At 42.4% G+C, this 24,091-nt stretch overlaps 1 protein-coding gene across 1 annotated transcript in view; it reads right to left on the bottom strand.

Moving 5' to 3' along the window:
- PCGF6 (polycomb group ring finger 6) overlaps positions 1–24,091 on the bottom strand; it is a 318,754-nt gene that overhangs the window by 204,502 nt on the left and 90,161 nt on the right. The window contains exon 7 of the mRNA XM_053692452.1: positions 11,504–11,531. Coding sequence (XP_053548427.1) covers positions 11,504–11,531 — 28 coding nt within the window. The remainder of the gene's footprint in view (positions 1–11,503; positions 11,532–24,091) is intronic.

Genomic DNA, 24,091 nt, shown 5'->3' with positions numbered 1-24,091 from the left:
CATATGGTACCGTGGTGACTGTAGTTAAAGAAAATAAATTATCAGACCTGATTAAAAAAACCAGGGCGGGCCGTGGACCGGACACACCGTTGGAGAAAGTAATTTATCAGGTAAACATAAATTCTGTTTTCTCCAACATAGGTGTGTCCGGTCCACGGCGTCATCCTTACATGTGGGAACCAATACCAAAGCTTTAGGACACGGATGAAGGGAGGGAGCAAATCAGGTCACCTAAATGGAAGGCACCACGGCTTGCAAAACCTTTCTCCCAAAAATAGCCTCAGAAGAAGCAAAAGTATCAAACTTGTAAAATTTGGTAAAAGTGTGCAGTGAAGACCAAGTCGCTGCCCTACATATCTGATCAACAGAAGCCTCGTTCTTGAAGGCCCATGTGGAAGCCACAGCCCTAGTGGAATGAGCTGTGATTCTTTCGGGAGGCTGCCGTCCGGCAGTCTCGTAAGCCAATCTGATGATGCTTTTAATCCAAAAAGAGAGAGAGGTAGAAGTTGCTTTTTGACCTCTCCTTTTACCAGAATAAACAACAAACAAGGAAGATGTTTGTCTAAAATCCTTTGTAGCATCTAAATAGAATTTTAGAGCGCGAACAACATCCAAATTGTGCAACAAACGTTCCTTCTTTGAAACTGGTTTCGGACACAGAGAAGGTACGATAATCTCCTGGTTAATGTTTTTGTTAGAAACAACTTTTGGAAGAAAACCAGGTTTAGTACGTAAAACCACCTTATCTGCATGGAACACCAGATAAGGAGGAGAACACTGCAGAGCAGATAATTCTGAAACTCTTCTAGCAGAAGAGATTGCAACTAAAAACAAAACTTTCCAAGATAATAACTTAATATCAACGGAATGTAAGGGTTCAAACGGAACCCCCTGAAGAACTGAAAGAACTAAATTGAGACTCCAAGGAGGAGTCAAAGGTTTGTAAACAGGCTTAATTCTAACCAGAGCCTGAACAAAGGCTTGAACATCTGGCACAGCTGCCAGCTTTTTGTGAAGTAACACAGACAAGGCAGAAATCTGTCCCTTCAGGGAACTTGCAGATAATCCTTTTTCCAATCCTTCTTGAAGGAAGGAGAGAATCTTAGGAATCTTAACCTTGTCCCAAGGGAATCCTTTAGATTCACACCAACAGATATATTTTTTCCAAATTTTGTGGTAAATCTTTCTAGTTACAGGCTTTCTGGCCTGAACAAGAGTATCGATAACAGAATCTGAGAACCCTCGCTTCGATAAGATCAAGCGTTCAATCTCCAAGCAGTCAGCTGGAGTGAAACCAGGTTCGGATGTTCGAACGGACCCTGAACAAGAAGGTCTCGTCTCAAAGGTAGCTTCCAAGGTGGAGCCGATGACATATTCACCAGATCTGCATACCAAGTCCTGCGTGGCCACGCAGGAGCTATCAAGATCACCGACGCCCTCTCCTGATTGATCCTGGCTACCAGCCTGGGGATGAGAGGGAACGGCGGGAACACATAAGCTAGTTTGAAGGTCCAAGGTGCTACTAGTGCATCCACTAGAGCCGCCTTGGGATCCCTGGATCTGGACCCGTAGCAAGGAACTTTGAAGTTCTGACGAGAGGCCATCAGATCCATGTCTGGAATGCCCCACAGCTAAGTGACTTGGGCAAAGATTTCCGGATGGAGTTCCCACTCCCCCGGATGCAATGTCTGACGACTCAGAAAATCCGCTTCCCAATTTTCCACTCCTGGGATGTGGATAGCGGACAGGTGGCAGGAGTGAGACTCCGCCCATAGAATGATTTTGGTCACTTCTTCCATCGCTAGGGAACTCCTTGTTCCCCCCTGATGGTTGATGTACGCAACAGTTGTCATGTTGTCTGATTGAAACCGTATGAACTTGGCCCTCGCTAGCTGAGGCCAAGCCTTGAGAGCATTGAATATCGCTCTCAGTTCCAGAATATTTATCGGTAGAAGAGATTCTTCCCGAGACCAAAGACCCTGAGCTTTCAGGGATCCCCAGACCGCGCCCCAGCCCATCAGACTGGCGTCGGTCGTGACAATGACCCACTCTGGTCTGCGGAATGTCATCCCTTGTGACAGGTTGTCCAGGGACAGCCACCAACGGAGTGAGTCTCTGGTCCTCTGATTTACTTGTATCTTCGGAGACAAGTCTGTATAATCCCCATTCCACTGACTGAGCATGCACAGTTGTAATGGTCTTAGATGAATGCGCGCAAAAGGAACTATGTCCATAGCCGCTACCATCAACCCGATCACTTCCATGCACTGAGCTATGGAAGGAAGAGGAACGGAATGAAGTATCCGACAAGAGTCTAGAAGCTTTGTTTTTCTGGCCTCTGTCAGAAATATCCTCATTTCTAAGGAGTCTATTATTGTTCCCAAGAAGGGAACCCTTGTTGACGGAGATAGAGAACTCTTTTCCACGTTCACTTTCCATCCGTGAGATCTGAGAAAGGCCAGGACGATGTCCGTGTGAGCCTTTGCTTGAGGAAGGGACGACGCTTGAATCAGAATGTCGTCCAAGTAAGGTACTACAGCAATGCCCCTTGGTCTTAGCACAGCTAGAAGGGACCCTAGTACCTTTGTGAAAATCCTTGGAGCAGTGGCTAATCCGAAAGGAAGCGCCACGAACTGGTAATGCTTGTCCAGGAATGCGAACCTTAGGAACCGATGATGTTCCTTGTGGATAGGAATATGTAGATACGCATCCTTTAAATCCACCGTGGTCATGAATTGACCTTCCTGGATGGAAGGAAGAATAGTTCGAATGGTTTCCATCTTGAACGATGGAACCTTGAGAAACTTGTTTAAGATCTTGAGATCTAAGATTGGTCTGAACGTTCCCTCTTTTTTGGGAACTATGAACAGATTGGAGTAGAACCCCATCCCTTGTTCTCTTAATGGAACAGGATGAATCACTCCCATTTTTAACAGGTCTTCTACACAATGTAAGAATGCCTGTCTTTTTATGTGGTCTGAAGACAACTGAGACCTGTGGAACCTCCCCCTTGGGGGAAGTCCCTTGAATTCCAGAAGATAACCTTGGGAGACTATTTCTAGCGCCCAAGGATCCAGAACATCTCTTGCCCAAGCCTGAGCGAAGAGAGAGAGTCTGCCCCCCACCAGATCCGGTCCCGGATCGGGGGCCAACATTTCATGCAGTCTTGGTAGCAGTGGCAGGTTTCTTGGCCTGCTTTCCCTTGTTCCAGCCTTGCATTGGTCTCCAAGCTGGCTTGGCTTGAGAAGTATTACCCTCTTGCTTAGAGGACGTAGCACCTCGGGCTGGTCCGTTTCTACGAAAGGGACGAAAATTAGGTTTATTTTTTGCCTTGAAAGGCCGATCCTGAGGAAGGGCGTGGCCCTTACCCCCAGTGATATCAGAGATAATCTCTTTCAAGTCAGGGCCAAACAGCGTTTTCCCCTTGAAAGGAATGTTAAGTAGCTTGTTCTTGGAAGACGCATCAGCCGACCAAGATTTCAACCAAAGCGCTCTGCGCGCCACAATAGCAAACCCAGAATTCTTAGCCGCTAACCTAGCCAATTGCAAAGTGGCGTCTAGGGTGAAAGAATTAGCCAATTTGAGAGCATTGATTCTGTCCATAATCTCCTCATAAGGAGGAGAATCACTATCGACCGCCTTTATCAGCTCATCGAACCAGAAACATGCGGCTGTAGCGACAGGGACAATGCATGCAATTGGTTGTAGAAGGTAACCCTGCTGAACAAACATCTTTTTAAGCAAAGCTTCTAATTTTTTATCCATAGGATCTTTGAAAGCACAACTATCCTCTATGGGTATAGTGGTGCGTTTGTTTAAAGTGGAAACCGCTCCCTCGACCTTGGGGACTGTCTGCCATAAGTCCTTTCTGGGGTCGACCAAAGGAAACAATTTTTTAAATATGGGGGGAGGGACGAAAGGAATACCGGGCCTTTCCCATTCTTTATTAACAATGTCCGCCACCCGCTTGGGTATAGGAAAAGCTTCTGGGAGCCCCGGCACCTCTAGGAACTTGTCCATTTTACATAGCTTCTCTGGGATGACCAACTTGTCACAATCATCCAGAGTGGATAATACCTCCTTAAACAGAATGCGGAGATGTTCCAACTTAAATTTAAATGCAATCACATCAGGTTCAGCCTGTTGAGAAATGTTCCCTGAATCAGTAATTTCTCCCTCAGACAAAACCTCCCTGGCCCCATCAGACTGGGTTAGGGGCCCTTCAGAGATATTAGTATCAGCGTTGCCATGCTCTTCAGTATCTAAAACAGAGCAGCCGCGCTTACGCTGACAAGTGTTCATTTGGGCTAAAATGTTTTTGACAGAATTATCCATTACAGCCGTTAATTGTTGCATAGTAAGGAGTATTGGCGCGCTAGATGTACTAGGGGCCTCCTGAGTGGGCAAGACTCGTGTAGACGAAGGAGGGAATGATGCAGTACCATGCTTACTCCCCTCACTTGAGGAATCATCTTGGGCATCATTGTCATTATCACATAAATCACATTTATTTAAATGAATAGGAATTCTGGCTTCCCCACATTCAGAACACAGTCTATCTGGTAGTTCAGACATGTTAAACAGGCATAAACTTGATAACAAAGTACAAAAACGTTTTAAAATAAAACCGTTACTGTCACTTTAAATTTTAAACTGAACACACTTTATTACTGCAATTGCGAAAAAACATGAAGGAATTGTACAAAATTCACCAAATTTTCACCACAGTGTCTTAAAGCCTTAAAAGTATTGCACACCAAATTTGGAAGCTTTAACCCTTAAAATAACGGAACCGGAGCCGTTTTAAACTTTAACCCCTTTACAGTCCCTGGTATCTGCTTTGCTGAGACCCAACCAAGCCCAAAGGGGAATACGATACCAAATGACGCCTTCAGAAAGTCTTTTCTAAGTATCAGAGCTCCTCACACATGCGACTGCATGCCATGCCTCTCAAAAACAAGTGCGCCACACCGGCGCGAAAATGAGGCTCTGCTTATGCTTTGGGAAAGCCCCTAAGGAATAAGGTGTCTAATACAGTGCCTGCCGATATTCTTATATCAAAATACCCAGATAAAATGATTCCTCAAGGCTAAATATGTGTTAATAATGAATCGATTTAGCCCAGAAAAGTCTACAGTCTTAATAAGCCCTTGTGAAGCCCTTATTTATGATCGTAATAAACATGGCTTACCGGATCCCATAGGGAAAATGACAGCTTCCAGCATTACATCGTCTTGTTAGAATGTGTCATACCTCAAGCAGCAGGAGACTGCATACTGTTCCCCCAACTGAAGTTAATAGCTCTCAACAGTCCTGTGTGGAACAGCCATGGATTTTAGTTACGGTTGCTAAAATCATTTTCCTCATACAAACAGAAATCTTCATCTCTTTTCTGTTTCTGAGTAAATAGTACATACCAGCACTATTTCAAAATAACAAACTCTTGATTGAATAATAAAAACTACAGTTAAACACTAAAAAACTCTAAGCCATCTCCGTGGGGATGTTGCCTGTACAACGGCAAAGAGAATGACTGGGGTAGGCGGAGCCTAGGAGGGATCATGTGACCAGCTTTGCTGGGCTCTTTGCCATTTCCTGTTGGGGAGGAGAATATCCCACAAGTAAGGATGACGCCGTGGACCGGACACACCTATGTTGGAGAAATCAATTTTGCTTGGGCCTCAGTGACTCATTAAAAGATGAACTTGCTAGAGGTATCATTCCAGATGTCCTTGAGGATCTCATGACTTTATGTATTGGTATTGACCGAAGACTCAGGGAAAGGAAATATGAAAAATCCACAACTGACATTACTCCTAAGAAATACACTCCCTATCATGCAAATCTTCCTACCCATGCTACCAAGAATGTTGATGAACCCATGGATGTTGCTGTGATTAGAGGCCCTCTCAAGCCTGAAGAGAAAGCCAGACGCAAACTGCTTAATTTGTGCCTATATTGTGCTGAAAAGGATTATGGCGTAAGGGATTGCCCATCTCTCCTTCGTCAAAAGAAGGGTAAGAGAGTGAGATTTAAGCACACTGTAAATATGGTTAATAATAATTTGCTTCATTTATCAATCCCTCTCTCGTTACAGTGGGATCAGCAGAAGATAGACGTACAGGCCGTAATTGACTCTGGAGCATCTGGGAATTTCATAGATTTAGTTTTTGTTGATAAGCACAAAATACCACTAATAAAAAAGAGTGTTGCACTAGCCATCCGTTTAGTTGATGGTTCATTTTTTAGTTCTGGTCCTATCTCACACCATACAGTTCCACTTAAGGTTACCTCAGACTCATGGCATACTGAGTTGATGTCTTTTGATGTTTTACCAAGTTCTGTCTACCCTATGATACTTGGTATTCAGTGGTTGTCTATGCATAACCCCACTATTTCTTGGACAGACTCTACTGTAGTTTTTGATTCTCAGTATTGCAAGCAATTCTGCACTGATTCTCATACACTTTGTCATATTAATGTAGACACATTACCAGATTGCTACAAAGAATATGCTGATGTTTTTGATAAGGTTGAGGCAGCTACACTTCCACCACATAGAAAGTATGACTGCCCTATTGATCTCATTCCTAACTGCACCATTCCATATGGTCATATATATCCTTTGTCTCAACCTGAACTAGCCCACCTTAAGGAATATCTAGACGAAAACTTGAAAAAAGGGTTTATACGTCCATCCACTTCCTCTGCAGGTGCTGCTATGTTTTTTGTGAAAAATAAAGATGGCAGTTTACGCCCCATTATAGATTACAGACAACTGAATAAATGTACTAAGAAAAACAGATATCCCCTGCCTCTCATTCCTGAACTAATTGAGCGTCTTCAGGGTGCCACCATCTACACCAAGCTCGATCTTAGGGGCGCATACAATTTAATCAGGATGAGAGCAGGGGATGAGTGGTTAACGGCTTTCCGTACACGATACGGACTTTATGAATACACAGTAATGCCGTTTGGGCTCTGCAACGCCCCAGCCACTTTCCAGTGCTTCATAAATGATGTTTTTCACGACCTTCTGGATGTATGTATTGTTATCTATTTAGATGACATTCTTGTCTATTCAGACACTTTTGAAAACCATTTAAAACATGTAAAATTAGTTTTATCTCGTTTAAGACAACATCATCTCTACGCCAAACTAGAGAAATGTATATTTAATACTAACTCTATTTCATTTTTGGGTTACTGTATCTCTCCTACTGGGATTACTATGGAGACCAGTAAAGTAGAAGCTATACTCAAATGGCCAGTACCCTCTTGTAAAAAAGATGTCCAGAGGTTTCTTGGTTTTGCGAATTTTTATAGAAAATTCATTAAAGATTTCTCACATATTGTCAAACCATTAACAACTTTAACTAAGAAACATATCAGGTTTTCATGGGATAGTAGAGCTCAAGACTCTTTCACTACCCTCAAGAATAAATTTACTTCAGCCCCTATTTTGCAATTCCCAGATCCCAGTTGTCATTTTACGCTTGAGGTTGATGCTTCTGAATTTGCAATAGGGGCTGTTCTGTCCCAGAGGGCCTCTCAAGAACAGCCATTACATCCTGTTGCATTTTATTCTCGTGTCATGAGCTCAGCTGAGATAAACTATGGTATTGGTGATAAGGAATTGCTTGCCATTAAATCCGCATTGGAATTCTGGAGGCATATCCTGGAAGGTACAAAATTTCCTATTACTATTTACACAGACCATCGTAACTTAGAGTATTTAAAGTCAAACAAGACCCTGACTTCTCGTCAAGTCCGCTGGAGCCTTTTCTTCTCACGTTTTGATTATGTGATCACCTATCGTCCAGGTTCTAAGAATCTTAAGGCAGATACCCTCTCTCGTATACCTCCTAAGCCACAAGATCATCTGACACCTGCCTCAGTGATACCTGCGGACAGAATCATTTGTTTAACAAACGATTTCTTGGAGACCCTAAAGCTGCAACAGAAGGAGGATTCATTAATAACACACCTCAATTTAAATAAACATTCTGATGAACTGTTCTATCATCATGATCAACTATATGTACCCAAGGTTCTCAGGAATCAGCTTTTAGCAGCAGCTCATGATTCCTCTTTAGCAGGTCATCCTGGCGTACATAGGACTCTTCATATCCTTTCAAGGAATTATTGGTGGCACAAAATGTCTGATACAATCAAGCAATACATCAAAACATGTTTTCTTTGCACTACTAAAAAACATCAACATACACGTCCCTACGGATACCTTCTATCTCTTCCAATACCTGAAAGACCTTGGGCAGATATTGCCATGGACTTTATTGTCGATCTGCCACCTTCTGCTAACTTCAACACTATCATGGTCGTTGTTGATCTTTTTTCTAAAATGGCCCATTTCCTGCCACATAGAGGTCTACCCACAGCTCCAGAAACAGCTACTCTTTTCATACATCATATTGTCAAATTACATGGTCTACCAAATTCCATTACTACTGACAGAGGTTCTCAGTTTACCTCTAGATTTTGGGATCATCTTTGTACATCCCTCAACATCTCTAGGAGGTTAAGTACAGCTTTTCATCCACAAACCAATGGGCAGACTGAGAGAACAAATCAAGCCCTGGAACAGTATCTCCGTTGTTACTGTTCTCTAGAACAAGATAATTGGCATTCTCTCCTTTCCACTGCTGAATTTGCTCATAATAACATGCTCAATTCCTCCACTAAAATGTCTCCATTTTTCCTTAACTACGGTTTTCATCCTTCTTATGACATTCAGACTCCGAAAAACTCTCCTATACCTGTTGTTAATGATAAAATCAATACCTTAGTGAAAGGTTTCGCCACTGTAAAACAACTACTACTCGATGCTCAAAAAGCTCAAAAACATTACTACGATCTACGACGTTCTAAACCACCCGAATATAAGGTGGGAGATAAAGTTTGGTTAAGCACGAAGAATATAAGATTACAGGTCCCTTCCAAAAAGCTCGCTTCGCTTTATTTGGGTCCCTTTGAAATTAAGAATGTTGTTAATGTTAATGCAGTCACTCTTCAACTACCTTCTTCCATGAGAATTCATCCAACATTTCATGTCTCACTCCTTAAACCCTATGCTTCCATCAGGGCTACATCTTCGATGGATACTTCTCTAACTCATGTGACAGATGAGATGGAGTACGAGATTGATTCTATTCAAGATTCTCGATACTTTCGAAACCGCCTTCAGTATTTGGTCAGTTGGAAGGGTTATGGACCTGAAGAAGATTCTTGGGAGCCTGCTACTAATGTTATGGCTCCGCGCCTGATTTCCTTGTTCCATAGGAGGAATCCTCACCGTCCAGGTCCTTGATCCGCTGAGCGGCTCCTTGAGGGGGGTGTCCTGTCAGGGTATTCACTATTGCAATCCTGTCCCTTTCATTCTGAATCCTCTCTCCCTATTTAAGGCCCCTCCTCTCTATGCTCCTCGCTTGGTAATTTGAATCAGTTACTTAATGTGACTCCTCTCTGAAGACACCTAGCCCTTTCCTCAAGCTGTGGGGATTTCTTACTTGTTGCTTTGAATCTTGGCAGCCTACTTTAATCCTTCATTGCTGTGTGCCGGTCTGCCTCTTTTGTTACTTGCAGTTTCTTAGGAACCATAGGAGCAGCTTTCAATTCCCTAACTGTTACACCGGGTGGCTGTGACGTCACACCCGGCATCTCAGCGTGTCTGCAGCGCGTGTACCGCGCTGTGTCCTCTCAACAAACAATCATCCAGGATACAGTAAGGCTTTCATCTGGCTCTGACTTAGCCTTCCAAATAAGCATCAGGAATTGGTCTGTATATTTTATTACTATATTTGGATATCATCATGTCTCTCAACTAAGCAAACTAACTAAGCACTGTATTCAATGACTGTTACTATCACTAAACTACAGGATTAACTTCATTTGCCTGTTACATTGCCTACTCTGCTTGAACTGCTGCTTGCTTAACATCATTTCCTGTGACCACCCTGAACTTGACTAAGTGACTTATCGTTTGTTACTAACTTATCCTTGCATGAACAATATCTGTTAACATAAGCTAACATATCATTCTATCTACATATGATATTCCCTCATGTGCTGAATTCCTAACAAACAGATTCTGGCCTTATAACAATATCTCTTTGTATTACATCTGTTTGTATTACATTCCATTTCACCATCTATCTTCTCTGTATATGTGTCAGCTATATCACATTTAATCACTAGTTAATTAGTTGATTAATTTCCTATCCAATCTATAGATACTCCTCCTATCTGTTGAGATACAGACATCCTGTAACCTGGTTGCGTGACAGCTCCGTATTCACTCGGTACCCTGCAGTAGTGACCCTCAGTTCAATGAGCAAAACCGGATTCCTGTAAGTTAAATCTGTGTGAATCCAAGGTTTGGTGTGAGGCTGAGTGGTCCTGCTATAGCGGATACTAGGTACCAGAACTTACTTACCACCTGTTCTAACACAAAACATTACAGAACATAACACAGCATGACAATGATCCCAAACACACCGCCCGGGCAACGAAGGAGTGGCTTCGTAAGAAGCATTTCAAGGTCCTGGAGTGGCCTAGCCAGTCTCCAGATCTCAACCCCATAGAAAACCTTTGGAGGGAGTTGAAAGTCTGTGTTGCCCAGCGACAGCCCCAAAACATCACTGCTTTAGAGGAGATCTGCATACAGGAATGGGCCAACATACCAGCAACAGTGTGTGACAACCTTGTGATGACTTACAGAAAACGTTTGACCTCTGTCATTGCCAACAAAGGATATATAAAAGTATTGAGATGAACTTTTGATATTGACCAAATACTTATTTTCCACCATAATTTGCAAATAAATTCTTTACAAACTAGACAATGTGATTGTCTGGATTTGTTTTCACATTTTGTCTCTCATAGTTGAGGTATACCTATGTTGAAAATAACAGGCCTCTCTCATCTTCTTAAGTGGGAGAACTTGCACAATTGGTTTCTGACTAAATACTTTTTTGCCCCACTGTATGTGTGTGTGTGTGTGTGTGTGTGTGTGTGTATGTGGCTTACACTGCTTCATTTGTTAATCATACCACTGTCCACAGTTAGAATGACTGTCCAAGAAAACATGACAATGTTGTGTGTCATAAGACCTAATAACTGGCTAGTGGCTACTATTTAATCACATCACAGGCAGCAAATTTTATTTTAACTATTTTGTGGTTTGTATTTTTATGCTCCAAGAGTGTATTGCACATTGAGAAACATGTACATTAAGATTCTGTAGTGTTAAATAAACTTTATAATGCAAAATGAAGGTGTTATAGTCATTTATAAGAAAATCGCAATTAAATCTAAAAAAAATTTTTTTGCCCATATCGCCCAGCCCTACTATATATATATATATATATATATCACACGCACATATACACTCTATAAATATATATCAATAAACATGAAGACTGATGTTTTTAAATGTACATATGCACATATTAAATACAAACTATAAACTGCAAAAATGTAATACCTTAAAACATCCTGTTCCTTCTTCAGCTCTGTAAGAAAATAAGTATTTTTAAAATATTTTTAATTAAAGCTTAGTCAAACTCAAGAAGGTTGCATCAATGTTAAAGTGTTAATATACATTCTCACAATCGTTGCCCTAAAGGAAGAAAGATCACAAATTAAAATTTTACATAAAAAGGGAACACAAGGCAACTAATTTCACAGAAATGCTAGATTATAGTTTTTTGTTTTAGTGTTTGCATAAAATGGATCAACATTTAAGAATAAGGGGACACAGCAGAAAGTGCCATAAGAGCAAGAACAAACATGCCTGATGCAACTTTGGCTGCTGAGTTGTCCACCACTTGAGTTTTAAATGATTTTGACCATGTCTTGTGACCGGTCATAGCGTGCTTTTGCATACAGATACTTTGCTACTGCGGAACTCCATTGTAACCGGATGAGGGAGTCTCCTAGCTTTTTCCATATAAGTGGATACAGACAAATGTATTAAAAAAAGCAACATATTTAGAGTGTTGAAAACAACTTTCACATGAAATACAAACCTTTACAAATTACAGTTGGTTTACAGTTTAAGTCTCACGTGCTTTTATGGAATTTCTTTCCAATTATTTTTTCTCTGCATACATCATAAGATCATGTATGGTTACTCAATATTCTGACAACCAATCATACTGCACTGCTGTTGTGCTTCACCCTGAATTATTACACCCGTCCTTAAAAACAACTAGAAGGCCCAGTCTAAAGTATTGTCCCATTTTGGCTGATCAATAAGGACTGACATACTGTATATATACTGTATGAATACAGCATTGGATATTATTGCATATTGTTTTTCTGACCCCTTGTGGCCATTGAATGATAGAGACAGACCAAATTTTTAAGAATATTTCACCTAGAGCACACAAGTCAGTCAGTGGCATAGGTTTTAGATTGCTTTGTTTTTTTAAAGCAAGAATGCCCAAAATCCCTTAGTCTGTCACAGCCCCTACAGATAAATATGGGAAAATACTGGCCTAAAAAGTGGTTTTTCAAATCGTATTACATTTTATTTAAAATGACATCAGTAATGGGAACCAGGGACCTTTAAAGGCACAGTTCAATGTAAAAAGGGAAATGTATTCTTACCTGATAAATTTGTTTCTTTTACAATACGATGAGTCCACAGATTCCATCCTTACTTGTGGGATAGCACCTCCTGGTCAGCAGGAGGAGGCAAAGAGCACCACAGCAGAGCTGTATATATAGCTCCTCCATTCCCTCCAAATCCAGTCATTTGACAAAAGTTAGGAAGAGAAAGGAAAAGCCAAGGTGCAGAGGTGACTGAAGTTTAACAAAAATAAAGACCTGTCTCATAAAAACAGGGTGAGCCGTGTACTCATTGTATCGTAAAAGAAACAAATTTATCAGGTAAGAATAAATTTCCCTTTTCTTTTACAAGATACGATGAGTCCACGGATTTCATCCTTACTTGTGGGATACAATACCAAAGCTATAGTACACGGATGAAACGGCAGGGACAAGACAGGGAACCTAAACGGAAGGCACCACTGCTTAAATAACTCTCCTCCCAAAAACAGTATCGAATTTGCAAAATTTGGAAAAAGTGTGAAGAGACGACCAAGTTGCAGCTTTGCAAATCTGTGCAACAGAAGCACCATTTTTGAATGCCCATGAGGAAGCCACAGCCCTAGTGGAATGAACCGCAATTCTCTCAGGAGGCTGCTGTCCAGCAGACTCATATGCAAAACGGATGATACTCTGCAGCCAAAATGAAAGAGAGGTAGCCGTAGCCTTCTGACCCCTACGTTTCCCATAAAACACAATAAACAGGGAAGACGATTGAAGAAAATCCTTAGTCGCCTGTAAGGAAAACTTTAAAGCACGGACCACGTCCAAATTATGTAACAGCCGCTCTTTCTTGGAAGGATTAGGACACAAGGAAGGAACAACAATTTCCTGATGAATATTTTTATTCGAAACAACCTGAGGAAGAAAACCAGGTTAGGTACGTAACACCACCTTATCGGAATGAAAAATAAGATAAGGAGAATCACTTTGTAATGCCGAAAGCTCAGAAACTCTGCAAGCAGAAGAAACAGCAACCAAAAATAAAACTTTCCAAGATAACAACTTAATATCTATGGAATGCATAGGTTCAAACGGAACCAATTGAAGAACATTAAGAACGAAATTCAAACTCCAAGGAGGAGCAATTGGTCTAAACACAGGTCTGATTCTAGTCAGAGCCTGACAAAAAAAAATTAATATCTGGAACATCTGCCAGACGCTAGCGCAGTAAAATAGACAAAGCAGAAATCTGTCCCTTTAAGGAACTAGCTGAAGACCCTTTCTCCAATCCTCTCGGAGAAAAGACAAAAACCTGGGAATCCAAACCCTACGCCGTGATTAGCTCCCGGATTCGCACCAATAAGATAATAACGCCATATCTCATGGAAAAACTGTCAAGTAACAGGCTCACGTGCCTGAAACAAGGTATCAATGACCGAGTCAGAAAAACCTCGCTTGGAAAAATTTTAAGCATTCAATCACCAAGCAGATAGCTGCAGAGCAACTAGATTCGGGAGATGGAAAGGTCCCAGAATGAGAAATTCCTCAATAGAAGCTTCCACGGTGACTGAAATGACATGTCCACCAGACCGGCACACCAAGTCCTGCGAGGCCACGCAGGAGCAAGGAGAAGCACCGAAGCCCTCTCCTGTTGACTTGAGCAATCACCCGGGTAAGGAGAGCAATGGAGGAAACACATAATCTAGGCTAAAAAACAGAATTTATGCTTACCTGATAAATTACTTTCTCCAACGGTGTGTCCGGTCCACTGCGTCATCCTTACTTGTGGGGATATTCTCTTCCCCAACAGGAAATGGCAAAGAGTCCCAGCAAAGCTGGCCATATAGTCCCTCCTAGGCTCCGCCCACCCCAGTCATTCGACCGACGGACAGGAGGAAATATATATAGGAGAAACCATATGGTACCGTGGTGACTGTAGTTAGAGAAAATAATTCATCAGACCTGATTAAAAAACCAGGGCGGGCCGTGGACCGGACACACCGTTGGAGAAAGTAATTTATCAGGTAAGCATAAATTCTATTTTCTCCAACATTGGTGTGTCCGGTCCACGGCGTCATCCTTACTTGTGGGAACCAATACCAAAGCTTTAGGACACGGATGAAGGGAGGGAGCAAATCAGGTTACCTAAACGAAAGGCACCACAGCTTGCAAAACCTTTCTCCCAAAAATAGCCTCCGAAGAAGCAAATGTATCAAATTTGTAAAATTTGGCAAAAGTGTGCAGTGAAGACCAAGTCGCTGCCTTACATATCTGGTCAACAGAAGCCTCTTTCTTGAAGGCCCATGTGGAAGCCACAGCCCTAGTGGAGTGAGCTGTGATTCTTTCAGGAGGCTGCCGTCCGGCAGTCTTATAAGCCAATCGGATGATGCTTTTAAGCCAAAAGGAAAGAGAGGTAGAAGTCGCTTTTTGACCTCTCCTTTTACCAGAATAAACAACAAACAAGGACGATGTTTGTCTGAAATCTTTTGTAGCCTCTAAATAGAATTTTAGAGCACGGACTACGTCCAAATTGTGTAACAAACGTTCCTTCTTTGAAACTGGATTCGGACAAAAAGAAGGTACAACTATCTCATGGTTAATATTTTTGTTAGAAACAACCTTAGGAAGAAAACCAGGCTTAGTACGCAAAACCACCTTATCTGCATGGAACACCAGATAGGGCGGAGAACACTGCAGAGCAGATAACTCTGAAACTCTTCTAGCAGAAGAAATTGCAACCAAAAACAAAACTTTCCAAGATAGTAACTTAATATCTATGGAATGTAAAGGTTCAAACGGAACCCCTTGAAGAACTGAAAGAACTAGATTTAGACTCCAGGGAGGAGTCAAAGGTCTGTAAACAGGCTTGATCCTAACCAGAGCCTGAACAAATGCTTGAACATCTGGCACAGCTGCCAGTCTTTTGTGTAGTAAGACAGATAAAGCAGAGATCTGTCCCTTTAGAGAACTTGCAGATAATCCTTTCTCCAAACCTTCTTGTACAAAGGATAGAATCTTAGGAATTTTTATCTTATTCCATGGGAATCCTTTGGATTCACACCAACAGATATATTTTTTCCATATTTTATGGTAAATCTTTCTAGTTACCGGTTTTCTGGCCTGAACCAGAGTATCTATCACAGAATCTGAAAACCCACGCTTCGATAGAATCAAGCGTTCAATCTCCAAGCCGTCAGCTGGAGGGAGACCAGATTTGGATGTTCGAATGGACCCTGAACAAGAAGGTCCTGTCTCAAAGGTAGCTTCTATGGTGGAGCCGATGACATATTCACCAGATCTGCATACCAAGTCCTGCGTGGCCACGCAAGAGCTATCAAGATCACCGAGGCCCTCTCCTGATTGATCCTGGCTACCAGCCTGGGAATGAGAGGAAACGGTGGAAATACATAAGCTAGGTTGAAGGTCCAAGGTGCTACTAGTGCATCTACTAGAGTTGCCTTGGGATCCCTGGATCTGGACCCGTAGCAAGGAACCTTGAAGTTCTGACGAGACGCCATCAGATCCATGTCTGGAATGCCCCATAATTGAGTTATTTGGGCAAAGATCTCCGGATGGAGTTCCCACTCCCCCGGATGGAATGTCTGACGACTCAGAAAATCCGCCTCCCAGTTTTCCACACCTGGGATGTGGATCGCAGACAGGTGGCAGGAGTGATCCTCCGCCCATTGAATTATTTTGGTCACTTCTTTCATCGCCAGGGAATTCCTTGTTCCCCCCTGATGATTGATATACGGCTGAACGGGAGGGACAGACAGATACCTAAACAGAAGGCACCACTGCTTGAAGAACTTTTCTCCCAAAAATAGCCTCCGAAGAAGCAAAAGTATCAAATTTGTAAAATTTTGAAAAGGTATGAAGGGAAGACCAAGTCGCAGCCTTACAAATCTGTTCAACAGAAGCATCGTTTTTAAAAGCCCATGTGGAAGCCACCGCTCTAGTAGAATGAGCTGTAATTTTTTCAGGAGGCTGCTGTCCAGCAGTCTCATAAGCCAAACGGATGATGCTTTTCAGCCAAAAAGAAAGAGAGGTAGCCGTAGCTTTTTGACCTCTCCGTCTTCCAAAATAGACAACAAATAGAGAAGATGTTTGACGGAAATCCTTGGTCGCTTGCAAGTAAAACTCCAAGGCACGAACCACGTCCAAGTTATGTAACAGACGCTCCTTAGAAGAAGGATTAGGACACAGAGAAGGAACAACAATTTCCTGATTAATATTCTTATTTGAAACAACCTTAGGATGGAATCCAGGTTTAGTACGCAAAACCACCTTATCAGAATGGAATATAAGATAAGGCGAGTCGCATTGCAACGCAGATAGTTCAGAAACTCTTCGAGCAAAAGAGACAGCAACTAAAAACAGAACTTTCCAAGATAGAAGTTTAATATCTATGGAATGCATAGGTTCAAACGGAACCCCTTGAAGAAAATTAAGAACTAAATTCAAACTCCATGGCGGAGCAACAGGTTTAAACACGGGCTTAATTCTAACCAAAGCCTGACAAAACGACATAACGTCTGGGACATCTGCCAGACGTTTGTGTGGTAAGATTGACAAAGCAGAAATCTGTCCCTTTAAGGTACTAGCTGACAACCCCTTCTCCAATCCTTCTTGGAGAAAGGACAAAATCCTAGGAATCCTGATCTTACTCCATGAATAGCCTTTGGATTCGAACCAATAAAGATATTTACGCCATATCTTATTGTAAATTTTCCTAGTGACAGGCTTTCGAGCCTGAATCAAGGTATCAATGACCAACTCAAAGAATCCCCGCTTAGATAAAATCAAGCGTTCAATCTCAAGGCAGTCAGTTGCAGAGAAATTAGATTTGGATGTTGGAACGGACCCTGAATGAGAAGGTCCTGTCTCAGTGGCAGTTTCCACAGTGGCAGAGATGACATCTCCACCAGGTCTGCATACAAAGTCCTGTGTGGCCACGCAGGCGCTATCAAGATTACCGAAGCCCTCTCCTGTTTGATTCTGGCAATCAGACGAGGAAGGAGAGGAAAAGGCGGAAACACATAAGCCAGGTTGAACGACCAAGATACTGCTAGAGCATCTATCAGTACTGCTTGAGGATCCCTTGATCTGGACCCGTAACAAGGAAGTTTGGCATTCTGACGAGATGCCATCAGATCCAATTCCGGTGTGCCCCATTGATGAATCAATTTTGCAAACACCTCCGGATGAAAAGTCTGACGACTTAGAAAATCCGCTTCCCAATTCTCCACTCCTGGGATATTGCTGATAGATGACAAGAGTGAGTCTCTGCCCATCAAATTATTTTGGAAACCTCTATCATCGCTCGAGAACTCTTTGTTCCCCCTTGATGATTGATATATGCTACAGTCGTGATATTGTACTACTGGAATCTTATGAATTTGGCCGAAGCCAGCTGAGGCCACGCATGAAGCGCGTTGAATATCGCTCTCAGTTCCAGAATATTTATTGGTAGTAGGGACTCCACCAGAGTTCACACACCCTGAGCTTTCAGGGAATTCAAGATTGCACCACAGCCAAAGAGGCTGGCGTCCGTCGCCACTATGACCCATGCTGGCCTGCGGAAGCACATTCCCTGGGACAGATGATCCTCTGACAACCACCAATGAAGAGAGTCTCTGGTCTCTAGATCCAGATTTATCCGCGGAGATAAATCCGCATAATCCCCATTCCACTGTCTGAGCATGCACAGCTGCAGTGGTCTGAGATGTAAGCGAGCAAACGGAACTATGTCCATTGCCGCTACCATTAATCCAATTACCTCAATACACTGAGCCACTGACGGCCGAGGAATGGAATGAAGTGCTCGGCAAGTAGTTAAGATCTTTGATTTTCTGAACTTTGTTAGAAAAATCTTCATGTCTACCGAGTCTATCAGAGTTCCTAGGAATGAAACTCTTGTCAGAGGAACAAGTGAACTCTTTTTTATGTTGACCTTCCACCCGTGAGTTCTTAGAAAAGCCAACACGATGTCCGTGTGGGATTTGACTAGATGGTAAGTTGACGCCTGAATCAAGATATCGTCCAGATAGAGCGCCACTGCTATGCCCCGCGGCCTTAGAACCGCCAGAAGGGACCCTAGCACCTTTGTGAAAATTCTGGGAGCTGTGGCCAACCTGAAAAGAAGGGCCACAAACTGGTAATGTTTGTCCAGGAAGGCGAACCTGAGGAACTGGTGATCTTTGTGGATAGGAATGTGAAGATACGCATCCTTCAAATCCACGGTGGTCATATATTGACCCTCCTGGATCATTGGTAAAATTGTTCGAATGGTCTCCATCTTGAACGATGGGACTCTGAGAAAGTTGTTTAGACTTGAGATCTAAAAATCGGTCTGAAGGTTCCCTCTTTTTTGGGAACCACGAACAGATTGGAGTAAAACCCCTGCCCTTGTTCTAATTTTGGAACTGGGCAGATTACATCCATAGTATATAGGTCTTCTACACAGCGTAAGAACGCCTCTCTTTTTGTCTGGTCTACAGACAAACATGAAAGAGGAAATCTCCCCCTTGGGAGAGAATCCTTGAAACCTAGATGATACCCCTGGGTCACAATTTCTAATGCCCAGGGATCCTGAATGTCTCTTGCCCAAGCCTGAGCAAAGAGAGAAAGTCTGCCCCCTACTAGATCCGGTCCCGGTTTGGGGGCTGCCCCTTCATGCTGTCTTGGTAGCAGCAGCGGGCTTCTTGGCCTGTTTACCTTTATTCCAGGTCTGGTTAGGTCTCCAGACTGACTTGGATTGAGCAAAGTTCCCCTCCTGCTTGGAGGCGGATGAGGAAGTAGAGGGACCGCCTTTAAATTTTCGAAAGGAACGAAAATAATTCTGTTTGGTCCTCATTTTAACCGTCTTGTCCTGAGGAAGGGCATGACCTTTACCTCCAGTAATGTCAGAAATGATCTTTTAGTTCAGGCCCGAATAGGGTCTTACCCTTAAAGGGAATAGCTAAAAGCTTAGATTTAAATGACACATCAGCAGACCACAACTTAAGCCATAACGCTCTACGCGCTAAAATGGCAAAGCCTGCATTCTTTGCCGCTAATTTAGCCATTTGGAAAGCGGCATCTGTAATAAAAGAATTAGCTAGCTTGAGAGCCTTAATTCTATCCAAAATATCATCTAATGGGGTCTCAACCTTAAGAGACTCCTCTAGAGCCTCAAACCAAAAAGCTGCTGCAGTAGTTACTGGAACAATGCACGCTATAGGTTGTAGAAGAAAACCCTGATGAATAAACAATTTCTTTAGAAGCCCCTCTAATTTTTTATCCATAGGATCTTTGAAAGCACAACTGTCCTCAATAGGTATAGTTGTACACTTAGCCAGGGTAGAAATAGCTCCCTCCACCTTAGGGACCGTCTGCCACGAATCCCGAATGGTGTCAGATATGAGAAACATTTTCTTAAAAGTAGGAGGGGGAGAGAACGGAATGCCTGGTCTATCCCATTCCTTAGTAACAATGTCTGAAATTCTTCTAGGGACTGGAAAAACATTAGCGTAAGTAGGGACCTCTAGATATTTATCCATTTTACACAGTTTCTCTGGGGTCACAATCATCCAGAGTCGCTAAGACCTCCCTGAGTAACAAGCGGAGGTGTTCCAGCTTAAACTTAAAGGCCGTCACATCTGAGTCTGTTTGAGGGAACATCTTTCCTGAATCAGAAAGCTCTCCCTCAGACAGCAATTCCCCCACCCCCAAATCAGAACACTGTGAGGGTACATCGGAGATGGCCAATAAAGCATCAGAGGGCTAAGCATTTACTCTAATACCTGACCTGCTGCGCTTACCCTGTAAACCTGGCAGTTTAGATAATACCTCTGTAAGGGTAGTAGACATAACTGCAGCCATATCTTGCAGGGTGAAAGAATTAGACGCACTAGAAGTACTTGGCGTCGCTTGGGCGGGCGTTAAAGGTTGTGACACTTGGAGAGAAGTAGATGGCATAACCTGATTCTCTTCTGACTGAGAATCATCCTGAGACATACTTTTATCAGCTAAAATATGTTCTTTGCAATGTAAGGCCCTTTCAGTACATGAGGGACACATTTGAAGTGGGGGTTCCACAATGGCTTCTAAACACATGGAACATTGGCTTTCCTCAATGTCAGACATGTTAAACAGGCTAGTAATGACCACACACAGGCTTGAAAACACTTTATTTAGTGAAAAAATAACAATCTGAAAAAACGGTACTGCGCCTTTAAGAGAAAAAAAAAAAACATACAATTTTTCCAAAACTGCTTCAAAATGATAAAAATTATCTCAATTTTATTATATATGTATCCTAACTTGCCAGCTAAGATTGCACCACAAGAAAAGGATCACTTAACTTTTATGTATAAAAACGTTAGACAAAAAACGTTATAATCAGTCAAAAAAAAAAAAACCTGCACCTCACCACAGCCCTGCTGTGGCGCCTACCTGCCGTCAGGGGTCTGCAAAATCGGATTAACCCTTCGAATAGGCCCAAACTTTCCTGAAGAGCCCACCGGAGCTGGAGCTTGCTGCTTGCATGGGGAATACAACTGCGCAACTGAGGCGTGAAAATATGCCCCGTCCATCTACTCGATGTCTCACAGCCTTGCAAAAGAACCGCTCCAAAGCGGTCTAAAAACCTAGCCATGTGGGTTCATATACACAAGTCTAACTGAAGCCATGTGTACCCTCCATTGTCAATAAAAATGCAAACTTTTGTCACAAAAAAACGTTAGTTTACCTCCCAACATATAATCGTTTGCCCACAAACATTCTGTTATCAGTGTCAACCATTTTTTACAGCCCAACATACAGGTCAAGTAATACCCTTCTCTTTCACAATAGGATTACTGCTTACCCCCCTTTCCTTTATGGGGATACTGTCAGCCAATACTGAAATAACACAGTCTCTCCAGAAAAAAATTACTGAACATACCTCAATGCTTGTAGCATGAAAACCGTTCCCTACTGAAGTTTCTTAAGTACTCCTCAGCCATTCCGTGGGAACTACTCTGGATCTTAGTAACAACTGCTAAGATCATCAGTCTCCAGGCAGAAATCATCATCCATCTGCTGCCTGGGAAAAAATAGCACTCACTGGCACCATTTAAAATAAAAAAGTCTTGCTTGAAGAAAAAAAAAAAAAAAACTAACATTTTATCACCTCTTTCACTTTACCCTTCCTATAACTTAGTATAGGCAAAAAGAATGACTGGGGGGTGGAGTCAAGGGAGGAGCTATATACAGCTCTGCTGTGGTGCTCTTTGCCACTTCCTGTTAGCAGGAGGATAATATCCCACAAGTAAAGGATGAATCCGTGGACTCGTCGTATCTTGTAGAAGAAAGATATGCATCCTTTAAATCCACAGTAGACAGAAATTAACCCTCCTGGATCAATGGAAGAATGGTACGATAGTTTCCATTTTGAAAGATGGAAATCTGAGAAACCTGTTTAGACTTTGTTGGTCTAAAATGGGTCGGAACGTTCCCTCCTTCTTGGGAACTACAGAGTAGAATAAAATCCCAGTCCCTGTACCCGTATCAGAGCGGGACATATGACTCCCATGGAAAAGAGGTCTCCTATATAACGTAAGAACGCCTCTCTTTTTATCTGGCCTACAGATAATCGAGGAGAAACCTTCCTCTGGGAGGAGAATTTCTTAAATCCAACTGATACCCCTGAGACACGATTGCTAGTGTTCAAGGATCCCGCACATCTCTTATCCAAACCTGGAGAAAGAGAGAAAGACCGCCCCCTACCAGATCCGATCCCTGATCGGGGTTCCACCCTTCACGCTGATTTGGGAGCAGCAGCAGGCGTCATAAATAATTGAATCTTGTTGGATTTGTCTGGCAATATTACACAAGGCAAACCTTGGTGAATAGGTATGAACTGGGCACTTGTTAAGCACGTCCAATCACCCGTAAGGGTCCCAAGAGCTGCTCAATTCTTTAAAGATTTTAGGCAGGCAACCATTTGAACCTTCAACCTCTTTCTTCAAAGGCAGCGGTAACATCTTGGAAGGATGAAAGTTTGAGTAGACCTTGCTGGGGATCAAGCCTACAACCACTGGGATGCTACAGAGCTCAGCCACGGTGCCATAGCACACTGAGCTATATGTCCGGCTCCATTCTGATTAAGAAAAGGGGAAATCTTCAAAGGTAGGACTTCTCATCCTGAGAAAGGAAACGTCAGAAATAATATCCTTCCCCGGAACAGGATTTCAACCATAAGGCTCAGATTGCTAAGATGGAGCAGCCAACATGGTACTAATTTAAGAGCTTTAATTCACACCAAGCATAAAAACAACGCTATGGTAGCTTTATTTTCATCCTAAGCTCTCACGAAGGAGGAAATCACAAAATTAAACAGCAAAAATGTCACAACCAACAAAGAGGACCTTACTGCTGATCATTAACCTTACTGTGCAAGGGTAAATTATAATTGCTTGCAAAGATTGAGTAATGTAGATACCCTACAGAATTAATATACCCAGGTGGTCGCCTGCCAATCAGGCATGGCGAAACGTATCCCATCAGGTACTGAAAGAAAGGAGCTACTGTCCTTATTTTAAACAGTAATTAGGTACGCCCCTGAACAGAAGAAACCTAGTATATTTTTAATAGTCTCTTCTTGCATATAATTTCGTGTTTGCTTATGCACATTTGGACTTGCATGCAACCTGCTGTTCAGGAAGTTTGATCTGCAAGAGACTGAAAACCCCCTTTAGTGCCTTTTTAGTTTTATTAAACCCCACAGTTCCTGTGTAAGGTATGACAGCTTACAGAATCACATCTGAAATGGATGACTCTGAGACACAGGGAACAGAATAACAATGTTTTTGTTGCTTCTTGTTCATAGTGTATAAGCAACAAAAGGTATGAACAGTAGTGAAAAATAAAGGCACTGCTACCTGGGACTGAACAGAAACAGTTAAAACAGCAACGGGTACAACATTAATTCCCCATTAGTAATGGGACCTTTTTTTTTTTTAATTTTTTTGTAAATCTACAACGGGCTGGCAACGTCTCTCTGTCTAACATGACAGAGAAAGCGTCGCATGAACCCCAAGGCTCTCCGGATAGAGTAAAAACCTCTCTGCTGTATGTTGTGTAAACACAGCTGAGGAGGCATCCGGCGTTCTGATGGAGAGAACAAATGGCGCGCGCTCAATGGCGGGTAACGAAGCTCCGCCCATCGTAGGCGTAGACAAACCGGAACCGTTGAGAAAGCCATAAACAAGCAAATGGCGCGCACATAATGAGCGTATCGAAGTTCTGAGAATCGTGGGCGTATCGACCTTAAGCACCCATAAATAAAATAAATGTAAAGGAGATATTTATAAACAATCTACCCAGTGTGTAAAACAGGTAATAGAAAACCGTTTTGAAAACCTCCAGTAGAATGATGATCTATAATCAAAATATGCACACATCATTTTTATATGCACACTTTGAAGCTCCAGCTCCTACTGAGCATGTGCAAAAGCACACAGTATATAGATATATGCATTTTGTGATTGGCTGA

Source organism: Bombina bombina, chromosome 9 (assembly GCF_027579735.1).
Source record: "Bombina bombina isolate aBomBom1 chromosome 9, aBomBom1.pri, whole genome shotgun sequence".
Lineage (NCBI taxonomy): Eukaryota > Metazoa > Chordata > Amphibia > Anura > Bombinatoridae > Bombina > Bombina bombina.
Note: the sequence above shows the minus strand (reverse complement) of the source record. Positions and strands in the feature narration are given on the sequence as shown.